The 20,086-nt window shown below is 47.1% G+C and overlaps 1 protein-coding gene across 1 annotated transcript; it reads left to right on the top strand.

Moving 5' to 3' along the window:
- The first annotated feature begins 405 nt into the window (after positions 1-405).
- LOC150014953 (delta(24)-sterol reductase-like) lies at positions 406-19,459 on the top strand. Its single transcript, XM_090268273.1, has 6 exons — positions 406-444; positions 858-939; positions 2,376-2,479; positions 14,907-15,158; positions 15,552-15,730; positions 16,752-19,459. Exons 1-6 carry the CDS (start codon positions 406-408, stop codon positions 16,903-16,905), a joined length of 810 nt encoding a protein of 269 aa, XP_090124399.1. The 3' UTR covers positions 16,906-19,459.
- The last annotated feature ends 627 nt before the right edge of the window (positions 19,460-20,086 follow it).

Below are 20,086 nucleotides of genomic sequence, written 5' to 3'. Positions count from 1 at the left end.
CCTGGGAAGAGCTGCATATCTTAGTCCTTGGGGCATCCACAGCACCTAGCACTGTGCCAAGTGCACGGTAGGAAGTCCATAAATGAGGAACCTCTCCCACCTTAAGTAGAAAAAGGGAAGGAGGAGCTTCCTTATGAGTCACCCCACTTCCAACCAACCCCTAACTTGCTAGAACTGTGGCCCAGACTCCCAAAGCAGACTTGGCAGAGCTGCCCACCGTCCCTAACGGTTTGCCTATTCTGGGTGGGGCTGGCTACGTAGAGGACAAGCTGGGGCAATCGTCAAAAACACAGCCCGCCTCAACCCAGCAATCTGACTGCTGGCTGACCTCCCTAATCCCCCCACCCTACCCCGCCCCACACCTAGACCACAGCTCACCTGCATGCATGGTGCTCTTAGGCGGGAATGGGCCCCTGGGAGGAGACACAGGAGGAGATAAGTCAGGTGAAGAGTGGCTTTTCCAATACTTACTGAGCAAAGTCTACAAGTCAGGCATATACATACAGAGTCCCGAAGTGAGATATTATTGCTGCATTATACACTTAAGGAAGTGGAGCTCAAAGAGAGGAAGGTCACCCACCCCACTGACCTTCAGGGCAGCCAAGACCACCTCTTTATGCTAACTGTCTGCCTACCCTCCATAACTTCCCATTGTCTTCAGGACAACATTCTCAACCCTTAGCAACACCCAAAGCACCATTCTGTGTGTGGCCCCAACTCTCTTTTCACCCTTCTTGCCCCTCCATACTCCCTTCCCGACTCCATTCCACCATCCCTCAGTTCCTCTGAGTTTTTTCAAAGAGCCATGCTCCTAGGTTAGGTCTGGGTCTTCCACATTTGGGCACCCCTTTCTCCAGCCTTCTGCCCTGGCTAACACCTACAGCTTCACCACTTCAGATTTCAGCTCAGATATTAAAAGCCTTCAGGTCCCCCACATAGGTGAGGTCCACTTGTAAGTTCCCAAAGCATCTGGTCCACTTCCCTTTTCTTGGCACATAATATCTGGTTTCTCCACTAGACAATAAGATCCACAAGAGTCTAGCACAGCACCTGGCACACGTGAGATGTTCCATAAATAAGCTTGTTGTTTCATCTTTTTATCTCGTCTCCATTCCCGCACCCATTCTTTCACTAGCTGATTTCATCACTTACTCATTTACTATTCGCTCAGGCACTCATTTACTAAATCACTTACTCCACAAACTTTGCTGTGCATCTTTACAGTGTGGCTTTGGAAAGGCTGTAGATTTGGAGTCATGCTATCCCAGGTTCAAATCCCAGCTCATCCTCTCACTAGTGTTTGTGAACTTGGGTAAGAGACTTTCCCCCTCTGACCCTCATCCTCCTCATTGCTAATACGGAAGACAAAGCCTGCTACCCAGGGTTGTTGCACACAAATAGCCCACCTACTGCTTTCTATAAATCATTGCCATTTGCTCTATTTCTCTCTGCCAGGCACTGTGGACAAAGGGGAGTAAGGCCCGTTGTGCACTGGGAAAAGTAAGGCAGAGCACAGTGGGAGCAGCTTTCATTCCAAGCAAGCAGCTTCACGTCCTGCCTCAGAAGCAGGAAAGGTTCACTCACCATTGGCACCAGAAGCAATTTTACCCTGAAGCTAATGAAATTGAAAATTCCAGGGCTCCTTGCTTGATAAGTCCCTTTACAAAGGATCTATACTTAAGGTTGCATTCACAAGTTTGTCTTCTTTTCCTTAAAGAGGTGCCTCAAAATTATGAAAAGCTTCAGGCTCCAAAAAACCCCGGATCTTCCCTTCATCACCCCTTTCATCTGCGCACACAAGGGCACACACACTTGCATGCATACACATGCCATAGTTATCAAAGAGAGGAATTTTCAACCTGGAAAAAAATATGAATCAGGTCAAGCCTCTGAAGCAGTGAATAAGATTTTGGAAAGCCTAACTGGTCTGGGCTATCGAAGAGAGTAATCTACGCCCTTCTGACACAGCAGAGGCACAGTCACGGGCAGAGGCAGAAAGCCGCAGGTCCCAGCCCTGACTGACCCTCCCTCTTTCATGAGAAAAAAGCAGATCTCCCCCAACTTCCTCCTGTTCCTTTGATTCTCCTTTATTCTGCAACAGAAAAGTCAGACTTCAGAGCTGACTACAGTGACTGACGCAGCCCACATTACCCTCTGCTAAAGGGTCATTGTGCATTGGGAAATGATGGTTCTTGATGGCTTTGGGTGGGACCCAGAGGAACTAAAGGAACTCACTACTGTCTTGACATTTTGGCCTTTGCCCTGAAGCCCCAGGGCCCCAAATGGGGAGGGCAGAGGATGGCCATGGAACAACTAATCTTATCCAAGACTGAGAGAATCATTGACTGATTCCCGTCATGTCTTCTCCACCTCAGTGAACCCTTCCAGCCCCCTGCTGGTGCTCTCAGGAAAACGAAATCAGTGGATCTTCCAGTTCCTCACTGAGAACACGTTTATCAGATGTAGGGGCCTGGAATGTGTGAGGCACCCATGTGAGTGTGCGTGCACATGCACATGTGCCAGTGCACACATACATCTGACATTAGGACCTTTCAGACCTAGAAAACCCAAAACACAACTTGCTATCCTTTCCCCAAACTGGACCATCCTATTTTCTTCCATTCAAAGGAACTGGTTCCACTATCCAAGCCAGAAACAGTATCATCCTTGACAATTCTTCCTCACTTGCTGCATCACATTTTAGCCAAGTTCTGCTCATTCTGGCTCCAAAAAAAAAGCTCCTAAATATCATGCCACGTCTCCGTCACCACTCCCAGACCCTAGTGAAACTCTCTTGCCTTGGGGCTGTTAGAATTGCCCTCTTGACAATGGTCCCTGAATCTAAGGACTGCACCCAATAAACCATTTTCCAAACTGAGCCACAAAATCTTCTTAAAATTGCATTCAACACAAATTGGTAGTTACAAAACAGTCATAGGAAGTAAAGTACAGCAGAAGGAATACAGTCAATGATATCGCGATAACTCTGTATGATGTCAGTGGGACCCTGGAAATACGGAGGGGAACACTACGAAAAGTATATGGTTGTCCAATCCATAAACTGTATACCTGAAACCAATACAAAATAAAATTTAAATTAAAAGTTACATTTAACAGCGTGGTACTGGTCTAAGGGTAGACATATAGACAAGTGGAATAAAACTGAGAGCCTAGAAATAAATCCACACATTTATAGTCAATTGATTTTTTATAAGAATGCTGACTCCAGCCAATGGGGAAAAAATAGTCTCCCCAACAAATGGTCATGAGACAAATGGATATTGACATCAAAAAGAATGAGATTTGGCCCCTTACCTCACACTGCATACAGAAATTAACTCAAAATAAACTAAAGACCTACGTGTAAGAACTAAAATTATAAAACTCTCAGGAGGAAATATGGGAGTAAATCACATGACTTTGGATTTGGTAAGAGTTCCTTAGATATGATACCAAAAGCACAGGCTACAGGAGGAAAAATAGATTGGACATCATTAATATCAAAAACTTGCGCATCAAAAGACACTCTCAACTGGCCTGCAAACCAAAGGGTCACCAGTTCGGTTCCCCATCAGGGCAAATGCCTGGGTTGTGGGCCAGGTCCCAGTTTGGTCACCATCTCTTCCTCCCCCTGGCTGAGGGTACAGTGGGGGCAGGGGGACTTGAGAAAAAGACCAAGTCTTGCTTCCAGGTTGTCTGCCTTCTCTGTTCCCCAACCTATGGTACTGCCTCCTTGAGTCTTCTTCTCACTCTCTTCCCCCTCACCTGCCCCCAACTCCCACCCACCACACTCACAAAATTTTCTCCGTGAGCTTTAAGTTGCTGGTGTAAAGTTCAATGTGTTACCTCCATCTGGAGTAGCCACGTGGTCACAGAAAATTCAGCTTTAAGACAAAGGTATGAAGTTCCAACTGTCGAATTAAAATCTCAGGAGAGAGACTTTTACCCAGGAAGGGTGGGGTCAAAACCGTAACTGCCTTGTGAAGGCTGTGAAGGCTGCCCCCACTCCTGGGATGTCTCTAGAACCACCTCTCAGGTTACCTAGGTTCCCCCAAGCCCAGGCTAGTGCTACAGTCTTTGTGAGGTCGACATGATGACACAGGAGTTCCCAGCCAATGGGGCTCTTGCTCATGCCAACGCGGCAGTTAAAAGCAGTTAAGTGTTCTTCTGAGACAGGCTTATAGACCAGGACAAGTGGCATACGCAAACTGAGATAGTTAAATGACCAAGCAGTTTACAATCATCTGGTAAATCGTGAAATCTTTTGTTCCCTAACCAGAGGATAAATAACTTAAATCACCCTACTCACGCAGATAGATAATAGAAATCCAATTAGTGCCAACCACAGCCAAGGACAGATGAAGTCAGGGGAATAAATCTCATGTTGGCTCCTCAGCAGAAAGCTAATGAACATTCTATTGAGATCTCCCCTAGACCTCCCCCAAATCTCCCAGCCTTTAAAACCCTCAAGAGGAAGGACCCAGCACACACTCTCCCACTGCTGAGTGGCCCAGGCCTTTTCCTTTTCCCTCATCTTCCCCCTGTAAGGGATAAGAAGCCAGTGACTCTCAAACCAGTAGGAGATAATTAACAGATGAATCATGAAAAAAGAGAGAGGAAATGACATTCCGCAGCTCCTCACACCTATCTCTGGGATCAAAAGGAGGAAGATTGTCATCAGCAAACACAGAGAAATAGGAAGATGTAGCTAGATAACTGCAAAGAAGTTGGAGAGAGACCTATAAGTAGATTATCCTTAATTAATCACACCCTGAGTTTAGTAGTTAATTGCATTAGATTGTGAACCCAGATTAACCAGTAATGGAGAGGAGAGGGGAGGGGGAGCTAATCGCGTGAGGGAGGGGAGCTAATCGCATTCCTATAAAACCAGTTTTCTTTGTCTACTTCGCATGCACAGGCTCCTGGCTGGCTTTGCACCCGACTCTGCAGACTCGTGAATAACTGCCTCACTTAGCTGCTGAAGTCCTGCGTCCCGGTGTTTTATTGTGAGCCTTTCTCACACCCCTCAGGTACCGTACCTTTGCCTTTCCCTCTCCTAAGCTCCAAGGGTCCTTCTTTTGCTTCTGTAACTTGTTTCCTGAGCCTGTGCAACCCAGCTGGCTCACTTCTACTACCTCTGTAACTTTCTAAATAAACTTCCTCTTATCATTTGAGTTCTTGGCTCAGGATTCTTCACGGAAACCAAGAGCCAAGGTCCAATTTTGCTTCCAACACCACCAGTAACACTTCCAAAAGAAGGATCTGTCTTCAGACCCTCCACCACTGCCTGGCAATGACCTCACTCAAATGAAGACAAAGTTCCTTGCCCTGTGCTCAAGCCTCCCCATAAAAGCCCCACTGGCTTTATGCCTCTGTTTATCTTGGGGTGGCAGCCTGGTTCTAAGGAACATTGCAGTTTGGGGTGCAGCAGACCTGAGGTGGAGCCCCATGCATAGTGTGTGGGCAAAGGACTTTGCAATCAAATAGTCTGTGATGAGGTAACAGACCCACAGAGGGAAAAGACTGGCCCAGAGTCAAGAGCGAGGACACTGCCCGGGCACCTTATCTTCCTCCTACGCCACCCTGCCTCCCCACACCAGGCGTAGATAACAGTGGAGCAGGATGGGAATGAGGGTGGGCCAGGAGATTCAGAAATGAAACCTATATTCTACGATAAGAAAAAGCTTTTTAAAGGATGAGCAATAACTAAGCTATTAAGATAACCAGTGACTAGATAGAAAAATGTCATGGGGCACCACTTCCAAAACAGGAAGGAAACTGTCCGCTAAGCTACATTCCCATTTACTTAGGTCATGAAATCTCAGGATAGTGTGGGTAAGTCATGTGACATTCTGAGATCTTCAGTCCAGAAATCCACCTCATCCCACGCGGTCCCCACCACAGGCACCTCAGCGCCTGAGAGTGTGGATGAATGTAAGAAACATCCAAACCTGTAGAAAATTTATATGAGTTTATTTGAGCCCAAACTGACAACATATGCTTGGGAGCAAGTTTCTCTCATGCGTTTACAGTGGTCCTCACATTTAGAAGGAGGGGTCTCAAAAGAGGCATTTCGGAGGTGTGTTAACCTAGATCAGCGATTTTTCAACCAGTGTGTTGCAAGAATTTTTAAAATATGCAATACCTGACTATTTAGTCAGGGGTACTGACCTCTTTCCCCTTAGATTGGCAAATTAAAATATGGCAATGACCAACACAATAGCCAACCAGTGTGAATGAATCAAAATTTACTCTTTTTTTTTTGTCAGATCAGCAAAAAACACTTTTTTCGTGTGCCATATAAATTCAATAGCTAGTTTCTGCATGCCATGATATGAAAAAGGTTGAAAATTGCTGACCCAGATGCACAGAAGACATGGACAGGGTTTGCTCAAAGCAAAGATAAAGCTTTCACTAATTGTAAAAATTTACATGCCTGGGGTGTGACTACCCAGTGACCTGCCCAGTTAGGAGTTTATGATCAAATCTCCCCATGAGGTTACTTTCCATAGAACCCCTTTTCTCATCCACCATAGTGAATTTTCTCCTGTCCACCTCGTATCTGCCCTGCACCTCTCGTTCCCTCCTGCTGCTTCAGGGGACTGTGTTGTCCCAGTTCTTTCTCTATTTGCTTCTTCCCTGTGGCCTGTGAACATGGCTAAGTTTTCTCTTAGCAAAAATCCTTCCTTCCAGTTCATTGCTTCTCCCAGCGGCCCCTCACTCAGCCCCTCAGCCCCTGCTCGCTCGCTGCAGTGACCAGCCTCTCCCCAGAACCCTCTTTGACTCCTCCCTCTCCTCACCTGGTCTCATGCATCTAATTAACCACCAAGTCCTGTTACCAGACTCAAGGGGTCCATTTGCCTGCACACATCAAAGCCCAATAAGACACTAACAGGAGTTTGCAGCCAAGAAAGTAAGGATTTATTAAGGCGATGGCGCCATGCCCGGAGTCACAGGTAGCTAATGCTCAAAGACCTGGCTCCCCGATAGCTTCCAGGGGGATGAATTATATAGGGAAAAAATCATTAATCATGGTTACTAAAGGAGTTAGGGTCGTGGTCTCTACTGATTGATTAGAGCTAGAGTAGGGGGGTAATTGATCATTGCATCTGGTCCTCAGGTTGGCCATGGAGTCGTTCTGTCCAATTTCACAAGGATTTGTTCCGTGGGATTGTTCTGCCTTCTCTGGGTCTGGAGCTAAAACACAACTGAGGCCAAAATATTGTCTTTAGTTTGATTGAAAACTCTGTAGTCAATAGGCCCAGGACTACTGGAGGCTGACCAGAACCTCATTGTCCTGAGGGATTAATGATTAAGCAAGGAGGAGGGAGGTGGGTGAGGCCAGCTTGGGTCAAAGGAAAAAATAAAATAAAATAAAAGGCCAGATTAAAGAAAATAAGGTTCCTGTGCAGTTACAGTTCTTTCAATTTTACGTCCAAATCTCTCCTGTTCCTCCAGCCCCACACCCTCTAGCCTGGCTTCGGTCCTCATCATTAGACCCGCTCTTCTCCGGCCACTCTTCTCAATAATGTCCCACAAGGCAGGCTCTCCCCTCTGCTAGCCACGTTGCTCCTGCAGCTAAGCAGCTTCCCTGACAGCTCAATGCCCCCTTAACCCCTTCAGTGTCTCCATGCCTGCAGGGTCACATGCAAGCTCTTCACTCTGGCTTTGAGGCCCCTTTTCAGTCATCCTCTGTCTGCCTGTCCACATTGTTCATGCTCCCTTTTTGATTTTTAAAAATTGTATGCTGAAGCATCGTACAGATATAGGAAATTGAGTGTACTCTCAATGCTGATGCATTTTCACTGAGCGAGGACACCCATGAAACCAGCACCCAGATCTAGAAAACAAACCATTGCTGCTCACAACCCCAGAAACCTGCCAGTTCCCATCCCCCACAGAGGGTACCAGATCTTGACTTCCAACACCACTCTAGATTTGTCTGCTTTTGACTTATACACATAGAATTACACAGCAACACCCTTTTAAGTTTTTGGCTTCTTTGGTTCAATATTATGTTTGTAAGATTGTACATATTTTTGCATGTAGAAGCTCTTCCTTCTTTTCAATGTTGGCTCCCCTCTACATCCTTCCTGATTTTGAGCTCTTTCTGGAGGCTTTAGGTAGTTGTTTTGTATATTTTGTTCAGAATTCATATCTCTAGGAGGGTTGCTCTGATAGGAGCCACATTGGCATTGCCAGAGGTAGACTCTCCTTATTGTTATCTTATTTTTCTCCTCTTTTACTTTCTTTAGGATTACCACATTTGCCATCTTTTTCATTCCCTTTTTCCCCCTTTTCTATGTCATTGAAAGTTCCATATTCTATATCTATCCTTTAGGGTTACTTTAGCCATTTTAACATGCATACCTCATAAAGCAAAGTGTAAAATTAAGTAATACTGTTATCCTCCTTCAGAAAAATCAAAAATAAGGAACACAAGGACCATAGAAAAACCTAACTTCAATCAGCCACCTCCTAACTTATATATTATTTTTTTAACTTTTTTTTGTTTTACTGGGCTTCCTTTTTTGCTTTTTTAGTTTATTTCTTTTCTTTATATACATTATTCTTTATTTTATTTCTGTTTTGTTTTTTAAACCCTATCAATTAGACATCATTGTTTTAGGCAATGAATATTTGTTTAGATTTAACCAACATCTCATTAATATCTTCGCTGACTTTTTTTCCCTGAACTCCTAAAACCCTTTGCATTTACTAAGTTTTTGATTGACCATTTTTTAAATTGAATCTCAGGCTTTTATCTGGGATTTGTTTCCTTCTGCCTAAAGAATAGCTTTTATAAATTCTTTAATGAGAGTTTGTTAGTAGTAAGCTTTTTTAGTTTTTGTTTGCAAAAAAAAAAAATCTTTATTTAATCTTCATTTTTAAAATATTTACACTGAATGTAGGATACTGAGATGTCTCTTATTTTATTTTATCACATCAAAGTTAATGCTGCATTTCCTCTGGCTCCCATTGATGCCATTGAGAAGGTAGTCTGCCAGGTTTTGGGTGGGTTAATCTGCATTTCTGGCTGCTTCTAAGGTCTTTTACTTTAGTGTTCTGCAATTTTACTATGACATATATAGTTATGAACTTTTTTTTCTTTTCCTACTTGAGATTCATTGTGATTCCTAAATCTAGAGATTGGTGCTCATGAATGGTTTTGAAAAATTTACAGAAATGTTGGAAAATATTGCCTTTTCTTCATCTTTCTTTGCTCTTCCTCTGCAGCTCTGATTAGATTCAGGTTACCTCTCTCTGTCTTAACCTCCGTAGTATTCCCAGCTCTATTCGTTTTTTTGTGTGGTTTTTTTTTTTTTGGTTTTTTTTTGTTTTTGTCTGTTTTGTTCTTTGTTGTTTCTCTACACTAATTTCTGAATAACAGTTTCAGATCTTATCTGATTTGCTAATCAGCTGTGTCTAATCTTAAGCCTTCCCAGTGGATTTTTTTATTTTAATTCTATCTTTCATTTATAGAAGTTCTGTTTGGCTCCTTCTCAAATTTGCTTGGTCATTCTATATATCCTACTGTTGTTTGTTCATATTTTCAAGTTATTTTTTATCTTTAAAACATTAAACATATGAATCCATGTCTGATAATTTTGAATTCTAAAGATTTTGTGAGCCTGAGTCTGCTGTGTACTCTTTCTGTCAGTTTTCACTCATGGTGCCTTATTTCCTTACGAGTTTTGGGTCTATTGGAAATTTGTCTGGAAATATTCTTTTTTTTTTTTTTTAAGATTTTATTTATTTATTTTTAGAGAGAGGGAAAGGGAGGGAGAAAGAGAGGGAGAGAAACATCAATGTGTGGTTGTCTCTTGCACACCCCCAAGTGGGGACCTCGCCCTCAACCAGGCATGTGCCCTGACTGGCAATCAAGCTGGCAACACTTTGGTTCGCAGGCTACTGCTCAATCACTGAGCCACTCCAGCCAGGGCTGCCTGGGAATTCTTTAAGGTCTGGGTGCAACTATGATCCTCTTGAGGAAGCTTCTTTTTGCTTCTGCTCCTCACCTTAGGGTACCACGTACTTTAAATTTCACCATTTGGAGTTTGGGGACCACCCAGACCGTATGAATTTGGACCAAATATATATGTCCCCCAAATACATATGTGTGAGGGACAGCTTGTGGTTATTCATTTTCAGAGGAATATTTTGTCCCACCAAGTGCAAATATCAAAACAGGTCAGTGGTTTTATTTCTCTTTGATTCTTGCAAGGGTGCAGCCTTTGGGGTACCATTCCATGAAGGTGTGTCCCACTAGAATTCCCCTTTGGGAGGGGGTCCTAGGCTTAAGCTCTTGTCATCATCACCTGTGTAGCCATCATAATGGAAGCAAAATTCCTCAGGACAAAAGTCAGCCTTAACAATTGCTTCCCTCTCAGGGTTCCAGCGTTCATGTCAGTTTTTGGTCTTGTGGATTCTTTACTATCACACCAGTTTAGAGTTATGCTTAAAAGAGTATTTTTAATTTATTCAGCATTTCACTTGTTTTCAATTGTGAGCTTTTTTCAGTGTTTATAATCCATTATACTGCTGGAATTTTTCCCCGGTCTCATCCCCTACCATTTCCTCCTGTACAATTTCTGCTTTAGCAACACAGTGGTTCCCCCAGACTCACAGTGATGTTTCTTGCCTCTTGTCTTTTCTCATGATGTTCCCTCCATACAGAATGTTCTTTCCCTCCCCTCCATACAGAATGTTCTTTCCCTCCCAATTTTCCCCACTTCACTCATCCTTCAAAACCCAATGGTATCTTCTCCAGGAAGCCCTCCATGATAGCTGCCAAGCAACCCAGCCGAAAGAGGAAATAGCCCCATCCTAACATGGAAAATTCCACTCCCAAACCCCTCACAAGCCCATCTTTTCACACAAGTCTGCTTTGTCCCCAGCTCATAAAAGCAGCCAAGCAGAACCAGCCCCCCAGCCAGTTCAGAGGGCCTTCCTTTCCTCTGTGCTGTCTCCCTTGTGCTCAAGCATAAGCTTAATAAAATCTGTCTGGAAATCTCTCTGGGTTTTCCTCTCAATTTCTGTCTTGGAGAATCCAAGAACCTCAATGCCTGTTAACACAATGAGGTCATGAGCCAAGAAGTGCAGACAGACTCTAGAAGCTAGAATAGTCCAGGAAGTGGATTCTCCCCTAAGTCTCCAGCAGGAACTCAGCTTTACCAATATGTTGATTTTAGCCCTGTGAAATCTATTTCAGACTTCTGACCTCCAGAAATAGAAGACAATAAGCATATTGTTTAAGTTACTGAATTTGTGGTAATTCATTACAGCAACAATTGGAAACTAAGACACCCACCAAGAAAGCAAAACAGAGTATCAATAAATGTGCATTGAAAAAGAAAGGAAAAATATTTGATAAAATCAAAACAAGTTATAACTGGTGAGGCTATCTTTTTAATTTAAAATCATGATAACTTCCTTTTTCCATTTTTCTGAATTTTCCCATATCTTTTTTGTATCGCTTTTATAAGGGAAAAAAATTACCTTTTTTTTCTCCCTAAGAGATCCTATCCGTCCTTCAAGGTCCAGTTCAAATGCTGCCTCCCTCAGGAGGACTCCCAGCTCCTTGGCCAGACCAGACTGTCTGCTCCCGTGGCCTTAATGCTGTGACTGGATTCTAAATGCCTCGGGAGCAGGTTGGATTCTCCCGAGGCTCAGCAGACCCCAGCTAGTGGGTGTTGAAAGTCCACAAGCTAGAACAACCATTTTTCCAGAGATAATTCAAGGCTACTTTCCCCCATACTCATGGGCTTCCCTACAGAGGAGCAGCCAGAAGCTGGTGGGGCCTCTCAGGGCCCAGCAGGCAGCACCTCCTGCAGCACCAGCCCTAGCTGCTCCACATCTGAAATATTGGCACTTCCCAACAACCTCCCATTTAGTGTCCCTATCTTTCAGGGGACGGGGGGAAGGGGGGGGCAAGGTAACCCAGGTAACAGTTCGTGGGGCTCAAAATTCGGTGAGCATTTGGCTCTTCCAAGCACAATGATGTGAGAAGTCACGTGGCTCTGTCGGAGGCTGGGATTGGGGCAGCGCTACAACTGGGTGGTCGGGGTGCTAGAAAAAGTTGGGCCTTTTCAAGCCATTTTTAAATAGCAGCTTCCAGAATCACCCTCCAAAATACAAAGCTGAGCACATCTCCTGTGTTAAAAGACAAATTTCAACTGAGTAAATTTAAAGGTCTAATTGGCTTTATTAAGCAGTTTGTGAATCAGTTGCATCCCATCTAGCAACCGGAAGAGAGCTCCTGGGGGTTGAACAAAATGGAAGGTTTTTATGGGCAGAAAGAGGGTAAGACTAAGACGTTAAAAGAGTTGATTATTTCAGGCAAAGTCCTCTTCTCTTAGGGGAAGGTAGGGGATCTTATTAGGAAAGTTTTATAGGAAGCAGGGTAGAGAAAGGAAAGAAAAGATTATTTTCTTTGGGGAGTGAGAAGGGAAGGCTTTTTATTATGCAGACTGCCTCTTCTTTCTGTGGGGATGGAGAGGGCCCAGGTGACAGGTTACCTTACTGGTGCTTGACCAGAAAATTTCATACTGATCGATTAAGATTTAATGTTTCTGGGGAGGGTGGAAGCTGCAGTTAGATACGGTATTAAATCTTGGTTATGTATCAGGGACTTCCAGCACAAGTGACATCATTTTGAGCCTGTGGTTTTCTGTGTAACACCTGCTCCCCATCTCCTCCGGGTCATGTGGTAGGCAGGCAGATGTTACACTGACATGAGCAGGGCAAGGATGGGCAAAGCACAGAAAGTCACCGGGACAGAAAGCCCCGGGTGCCTCGCAATGAGCAAAACTAGGAAAACGAGGATCTCATCCCCAGCATACCACTGGTCATGTGGGTTTGACCCTGACCATTCATATCGGTGGTTAGGCCTTTCAGACTCTCCCCTGATTTTTCCTTCCCTGGCTTGTTGATAGTCATGTGGTAGACCCCCCTTAGAGGAGGAACAAGGGGGCTGGAAAATAGCCTCACACGACTGCCATACAAGCCCTGGCATGACCACTCCCTTAAGCATGAAGTCCTAGAGACAACATCTAGGCCTCAGTTGTATTTTAGCTCCAGGCTCAGAAAAGTAGCAAAACCAGATGGACCAACTCTGGGGCTGAAATCAAGACCAGAAACATTGACTAATGACCCCCCTCCCCTAGCACCAACCAATCAATGGAAAACAGGACCTTGAGGGGACATACCTGGGAAGCTGATGAATGTTGCATTGAGATCATCCCAGGTCCTCCCCTGAAATCCCTGCCTTTGGAGAGCAGATAAAAGCCTTCAAGACAAAGAATCCCATTGCCTCTCCCTATGGAGTACGCCCAGCCTTTTGGCACCTGCTTCCCCCAGGTGCATTTTCCCTGCGTCTCCCTCCTAAGCTTCAAGGGCTCTCCTCTTGTCTCTGTAACTTGTTTCCTGAGCCCACTTCTTCTACATCTCACTGCTATTTCTGTGACTTTCTAAATAAACTCTCTTTTTTAAAAAAGATTTTTTTATACTATTTTTTTTTCTCTTACAATTTGAGTCTTGGCTCTAATTCTTTACTCAAGTATTGAGGTTGCCAAACCAAGGTCTGCTCTGACTCCACCGGTCTAACAGCTGGTGCTGCTTTCACCAACAGCTGGAGCCAGTTCTTTATCAGGGTGACCCAGGCCTGCTTACCCCCATTTCCCACCAGCAATCCTGTCACACTGCACTGCTCATGGCTACATCAAATGTCTCTAGAAGGTACACCAATAATTCCTAAAAATGATTGCCTTAGGGACAGGAAAGAGGGGTCAGAGTTGTGAAAGGAGCCTTAACAATTTGGATTGTTGGAATTTCTGCTGTGGGCATGTGTGGCTTTTTCCAAAAACAACCAAGGAAACAATGTATTGCAATGTATTGTCCCCTTGTTGTGTGCCAGGCATCGGTGTAGGTGCCGGAAGCCAACAGAGAAGAGAGCAGACAGTCCCTCCTCCATGGGTGTGGTCTGGCAATCAGAGAGGTGATTCTAGGGGAGTGGAGGGGAGGACTCGCCTGGTGGCTTCTATGGGCAGCCTCCCCTGATCCGTAGTCCGACGGGGACCCTTTTATAAGCTGCCTCCGCATGTCTTTGTCCCAGCTCTTTCCATACTGTAGTCCCGTGGCCTGTCTTCCACACCTGAAGACAAGAACCATGTCTGTTATCTTAGTGTCCCCAGTGCCCAGCACAGAACCTATACCTGACCTCATGGGTACCTCATAATTGTCTAATGAATGAAAGGATGTCCTTGACATCGGGCTCAGGAGCTGTGAGAAGAGGGTATCGGGAAGACACTGGTGACCCTCAGGGAGACAGCAGACGGGAGCAGATCTTCACTGTGGCTGGTGGGCAGGATTGCGAGCTGGTGGGAGCACAGGGTGTCTCTGGAAGGCAGTGGTGCTGGGTGAGGTGGCTTTCTCATGGCGATTTGAGGAACAGATAAGGAAGAGCAGCCTCTGCTCAGGGGGCTTTCTAGGGAGACCAACTGGAGTAGGCAGGTGGGGTGGCGCTGTAAGGGCCACAGGAACACGAAGAAGAAATGGCTAGTCTTGTTCAGGGTTGAAGGCAGGCATTGAGCTTGACCTTGAAAGGTGAGCAACAACTAGAACAGCAGTTATAGCTACTTACTTTGCTCCAGGCACTGGGCTGAATGCCTTGCATTTGGTATGAAGTCACTATTCTCAGAAGTCCCATTTTATAGATAAGGAAACTTGAATTCAGAGAGGTTAAGTAACTAGCCCAAGGTCATCACAGCTGCTGAATTCCAGAGCAGAGAATCAAACCCTAATCCAACTGGGTAAAAATCCTGGGTACCATCATGACCCTCCAAATAAGAGGGGTGGACCCTGTCATACGTGTCAAGTGCTGAACGAGGACCTGGCCCCTGGCGCAGAGACACTCAGCCCCTGTTGGTTCCTTCTCCCCATCTTCAAACTTTGTCTTTCAGGACATCATCCCCTTCGGCAACAACCCCATCTTCCGCTACCTCTTTGGCTGGATGGTGCCCCCCAAGATCTCCCTCCTGAAGCTGACACAGGGCGAAACCCTGCGCAAGCTGTACGAGCAGCACCATGTGGTACAGGACATGCTGGTGCCCATGAAGTGCCTGGAGCAGGCCCTGTACACCTTCCACAATGACATCCATGTAAGTGGGGCAGGGAGGGCCAGAAGAGAGCCATCTCGTGGAACCCACGGTTCTCTCCGTGAACCATGGGACTGACCTTGGGCATACCAGACCTCTGGGCCTCAGTTTCCCCACTGCAAAATGGACCTGCTCAGCTATGGTCCTGATGGGAGGGAAGTCATAAGGCCCAGAGAAGAGCACTTCTGTGAACTGCTCAGATTGTGTCCTCTAGTGTGGTGGAGTTGGGTGCTTTCCACCAGGGCTTGGGGGTGAGGGTGAAGCTGTGGGTAGCCAGAGGAAGGGCCCCATGAGAGTGTTGCACGCCTTTCTATGAGTAGGCGTGGGGTGGGCCAGCTATGGGCCTGCCACCTGTTGGAGAAAAAGTACCAACACCCTCCTCCCTGGTCCACCCAGGTCTACCCCATCTGGCTGTGCCCGTTCATCCTGCCCAGTCAGCCAGGCCTGGTACACCCCAAGGGAGACGAGGCCGAGCTCTACGTAGACATTGGAGCTTACGGGGAGCCACGCGTGAAGCACTTTGAAGCCAGGTCCTGCATGAGGCAGTTGGAGAAGTTTGTCCGAAGCGTGCATGGGTGAGTAGCTCAGAGCATGGCACAGCCCTTCTGCTGCCAGCCCCAGGGGACTGCTGCACAAGGGTGCAGGGAGGGGGCCCAGGTGGCCAGCTCTGGAGCCAGGCCAGCCGGTTGCTTCAGGACCCTGTCACCTTGGCAGCCTCTGCTTCAGGAAGTACCCTGTGAAAGGTAAGGAGGAGGGAGCACCAGGCTTCTGACCCTCTTCTCGCTGCATCCCCCTCCTCCAGGCAGCGCACCTGCACCCCCACAGCTGCTTGCCCCAGGGCAGATGATAGGGTGGTTTGCCGTATGTTCAGGGGCTGCCACTCCAGGTTAGAAGACCAAAGCTAAGGAGGGAGGGATTCATGCCTGTGAGAGCTGCTGAGAGGCCTGGGGAGAGCAGTGCTCAGAAAATGGCCTGGAACAAGCTACTGATCTACGTAACGCAGACAGATCTCAGAAAAACTGCTGATTGATAGAAGCCAGAAGAGAGGAGTACTGATGTTTCCATGTATAAAAGCCCAAAATCCATGACAGAAAACAGACCTGCCCGGGCTGATAGAAGGTGATAACACTGGGGCTTAAGGACTGTTTGGGAGGTCGTTGTGGTCATCTCAACTGAGGTTGTATACATATGTCAAACTTAGCAAGTTGTATACTTCCAATATGCACAGTTAATCGAACATCAGAAAAAAATGAAAAGGAAGGCAGTTAGCGGCCCCATCAGGGAGGCAGTGTTCGGGACACAAGGGAGAAGTCAGCAGTCTGAGTTCTCCTCCTGACTTTGCTCCCACTGCCAGGCCACTTAATACCCTGAGCCTCGATTTCCCACCTGCAACATGGGGATAAGAATTCCCACTCCACCCTCCGCTACTAGGTCACTAGGGGCCTAAACAAGAGAAGTCCTCCAAAAGTGCCTCCTGCCACTGCAAAGCATGCTACACATAATGGCAGTTGGGGTTCTCTCTCCTCCCCTCCCCTCTCCCTCCCTGTCCCACTGACATCACCTCCCTATGTCCTCACCCCCATCTTTGCTCTGCAGGTTCCAGATGCTGTATGCCGACTGCTACATGGACCGCGAGGAGTTCTGGGAGATGTTTGACGGCTCCCTGTACCACAAATTGCGGGAGCAGCTCAATTGCCAGGACGCCTTCCCTGAGGTGTATGACAAGATCTGCAAGGCCGCCAGGCATTGAGCCTGAGCCCGCCTACAAAGAGACAGACGTGTGCGTGAACACTGTCCCCAGGGCCAGGAGGCATCTTCCCTTCACTCAAGCTTGGCTGCTCTCCCAGATCCACCTTTTCAGAAACAAACTCCTCCAGACATCCCACGCAGACAGTCCCAACGGACTGCTCCCAGCTTCTAGGGGCCGCCCAGTGCAGAGGGAAGGACATGGGATTTGTAGTCAGATGAACCTGAGTCCAGTTCCCAGTTCAGCCACTCATTAGCTGTGTCACTCTGTGTGAGTCACTCAGCCCCTCTGAGCCCAGCTCTTCATCTGTTGACAGGGGTAACAGTATCAGCCTACAGGCTGTGAGCAACACAACTGACCGAAGTGCTTTGGATTCGGTGGTTGAGTACTAAAGGCTCCATGTTAGGCCACCTGGGCACAGGCTTGGCTAGAATGATGAAAGCATGTCCTGGAGTCGCACTGCCATTGCTCCAGTCAGCCAGAATTGCTCCTCATGGGGGAAAGGGAGGGTCCTCTCCATCCCTGGGGTCTCAGGAGGGCAACAGATGGGCAGGCAGATGGGCCCAAGACGTGCTGTGCCAAAGCCAGGTCCAATCCTAAAGCTTTCTCTGCCGTCCTTGGTGATGATGTCCTGTCCCTCCCCCCTTCACACTCAGGCTTGCATGTACCCCAACCCCCACAGCCATCACCGAGTCTATTCCTAGAGGACCATGTCCCTGGGAAGACATTTCAGGGTTGAATCCTGTCCCCAGCCTAGGCCTGGAACATGCACCCAGCTGGAATAAGTGGTTTCTGCTCTGAATTGGATCCAGAGGGTCTGGGCTCATCCTTGGCTTTCTAACCCTCAATGTCTCTTGTCCCAAGAACCCGCTTAGTTATGGTGGGGTGCGTTCATGCTGCTCTGTGGCATCAGGGGTGAGGGGGACTTCACCCGCAGGAAAATGGAGCCTGCTATTGTTAGGTTCCATTGCCATCGCCATGGGGCTGACAGAATAGAACGTCAGTTTGATTTCTCCAACCACTCATCCCCTTTTCATCCTTCACTCCCCCTCCCCCAGCTGTAGTTAATTTCAGTGCCTTATAAATCCTAAGCTCAGAGAAAAGTTAGCTCCATTTCCGTTCCAGAGGGAAGGGACCCTCCCTAGGTCCTTCCCCACTTATGAAAGCTTGGTCGTTTATGCAACGCCATCGGAAGAAATGCCCAGCCTCAGCTAAGGACCCGGAGTCTGAGAAGGAATTGTGTCCTGTAAGGGAAGCTTGAATTAAGCGAGCTGTGCCAGGCAGTGACCTTCTGAGAGAGAGAGCACACTGTACCAGGAGTCAGGGGACCCGGGTTTCAGCCCCTGAAGTGTTGTCAATGAGCTCTGCTACTGTGGGTAGGTCATGCTCTCCTCCGAACTACAGTTTTTGCTCATCTGTCGGGTCAGTTACAGGCAAGACCTCCCTGGGGCCGTTCTGTTATAGAAGTGCATGGCTGTCTTAGCCCCCACGGTTGCAAAACCCATGGGAAGCCTCATCTATGTGGAAAATCAGGAAAAATAAATGATCAAGCGGATATCTGGTGGTGGTCTGCTCTCACCGCATTTTCAGGAAGGCTTGCAGGAAGTGGCAGTGTGGTCACTGCAGGTTGCCAGAGCCCTCATAGAGTCACACTTTGATGACATGCTCACCCACCCCACTCAGGGCTCGGCACGCTGCGAAGTATGCATTCATGGCACTCAGGAGGCAGAGGAACCCCCTTCCCATTTGGCCTCTGGAGAGGGCATAGGAAAAATATAAGAAACCTCATTCTCTAGCTTGTATGCAAAGCACATGAATTCTGGCATCAGTTCTCATAGTGGGCCTGTGTGCTTCCCGCTCGGGGTTAAACCGATGATCCTACTTGCTGTAGAGGAGTGGTTAATCCGGGCAGATTAACCCAAAAGTCAAGGCTCCATTTCACCAGTGGGGCCTCCATCCCAAAGCCACTGGGAGGGGGCCAGAGAGGCCAGCAGCCTCTGTTGTCTTTAGCCCCACAAACCAAAATCCTGTCCTTCGCAGACCTCACCTGCAACCTGAGGCTTGGAAGGGACGTTCTTGGGATTGTACCAGCCTCGGGTTACGTTTTGCTCCAATAATATGTTGCCTGGAAAGGGCAGTCTTCCAAGCACGGTGAGCTGTCGGCTTTTTCTTGTAGCCAGTCCCTTCACCGTCCAACCTCGTGGTGGTTTCAGACGACGTTGAACTTCACACTGGGGGGCAGGGGGCAGTGTATGGAAAGTAAAAGACTAGGCCTCTCCCTCCAGAGCCATGAGTTTCTTGGCTGTATGAGGGTTTTCTGTAAAAGCAATTATAGCGAGTTTCTTTTGCTGGAAGGATGCATTGTTTCATTGGGTATTACGAAACAGGAAGGGAGGGATGGGGATGTTGTGTGATTTTTTTTCTCCTCCTTGATCATGGGGTCCAAGGAGCAGGCTCTTGCAACCGCAGGCACTATGCCTACTGTCCAGAATTGTTCGTGTCCCTGCGGCTGTGTGGCTGCCGCTTCTGTAAAAATAAAAGTGTGACCTGGAAAGTAGCCTTTGTTGTTTCTTGCTCTGGGGACCACAGTGTGGAATCAGATTTGGCTCAAGTGCAGGCTCTGCCATGCACCAGGTCAGTTTCCCTCTGAACCTGAACAAGGTCTGAAAGACAGCATGGGGGAAGCGACAGGTTTGTTAGGGCGGTGGGGTCATGGGTGATTTTCTATCGCTGGTCAAAATGTGAGCTGGCTTAGATGTTAGCAGAATCTCCCATCTGCGAGGTGGCGAACAGACTGCAGTGGGAAGGACAGAAGCCAGGAGACCAGAAAAGAGGCCTGGTGAGATGGTGAGAGGCTGGTGGCTCCAGACATGGTTGTCAGGAGCTGTGGGCTACAGTCCTGGCTTTGTCACCAGGTTGTGGCCTAACAAATTTTGGCAAGTTAACCTATTAAGACTATCCCCTCACCTACAAACTGATGGAGACTACTAGCTATCCACTAAAATCCATTTCTCCTTTGCTTGGGCACTGCTGGACTACATTTCCCAGCCTCCCTTGCACTGAAGTGCATCCTTGAGTTATAGTTCTCTAGAAGAATATGAATAGAGTGGTAAAAACCTATGTGAGGTTCTCCTGGCTCTGGCCCCTTCTATGAGGTAGATGTGGACGACAACCAGGCCATAGG

This window comes from Furipterus horrens, unplaced genomic scaffold, assembly GCF_987537825.1.
Source record: "Furipterus horrens unplaced genomic scaffold, mFurHor1.1.pri manual_scaffold_3, whole genome shotgun sequence".
Taxonomy (NCBI): domain Eukaryota; kingdom Metazoa; phylum Chordata; class Mammalia; order Chiroptera; family Furipteridae; genus Furipterus; species Furipterus horrens.
This window is presented reverse-complemented; position numbering and strand designations above follow the sequence as displayed.

Bases quoted from the DNA above. Each gene is read 5' to 3' on its own strand.
- LOC150014953 (XM_090268273.1), top strand. From the start codon at position 406: ATGGGCCCCTGGGAGGAGACACAGGAGGAGATAAGTCAG. The intron at 940-2,375 runs GTGAGGTCCACT...TCTCCACCTCAG, and splicing joins CCTTCAGGTCCCCCACATAG to TGAACCCTTCCAGCCCCCTG. The intron at 15,159-15,551 runs GTAAGTGGGGCA...TGGTCCACCCAG, and splicing joins CCTTCCACAATGACATCCAT to GTCTACCCCATCTGGCTGTG.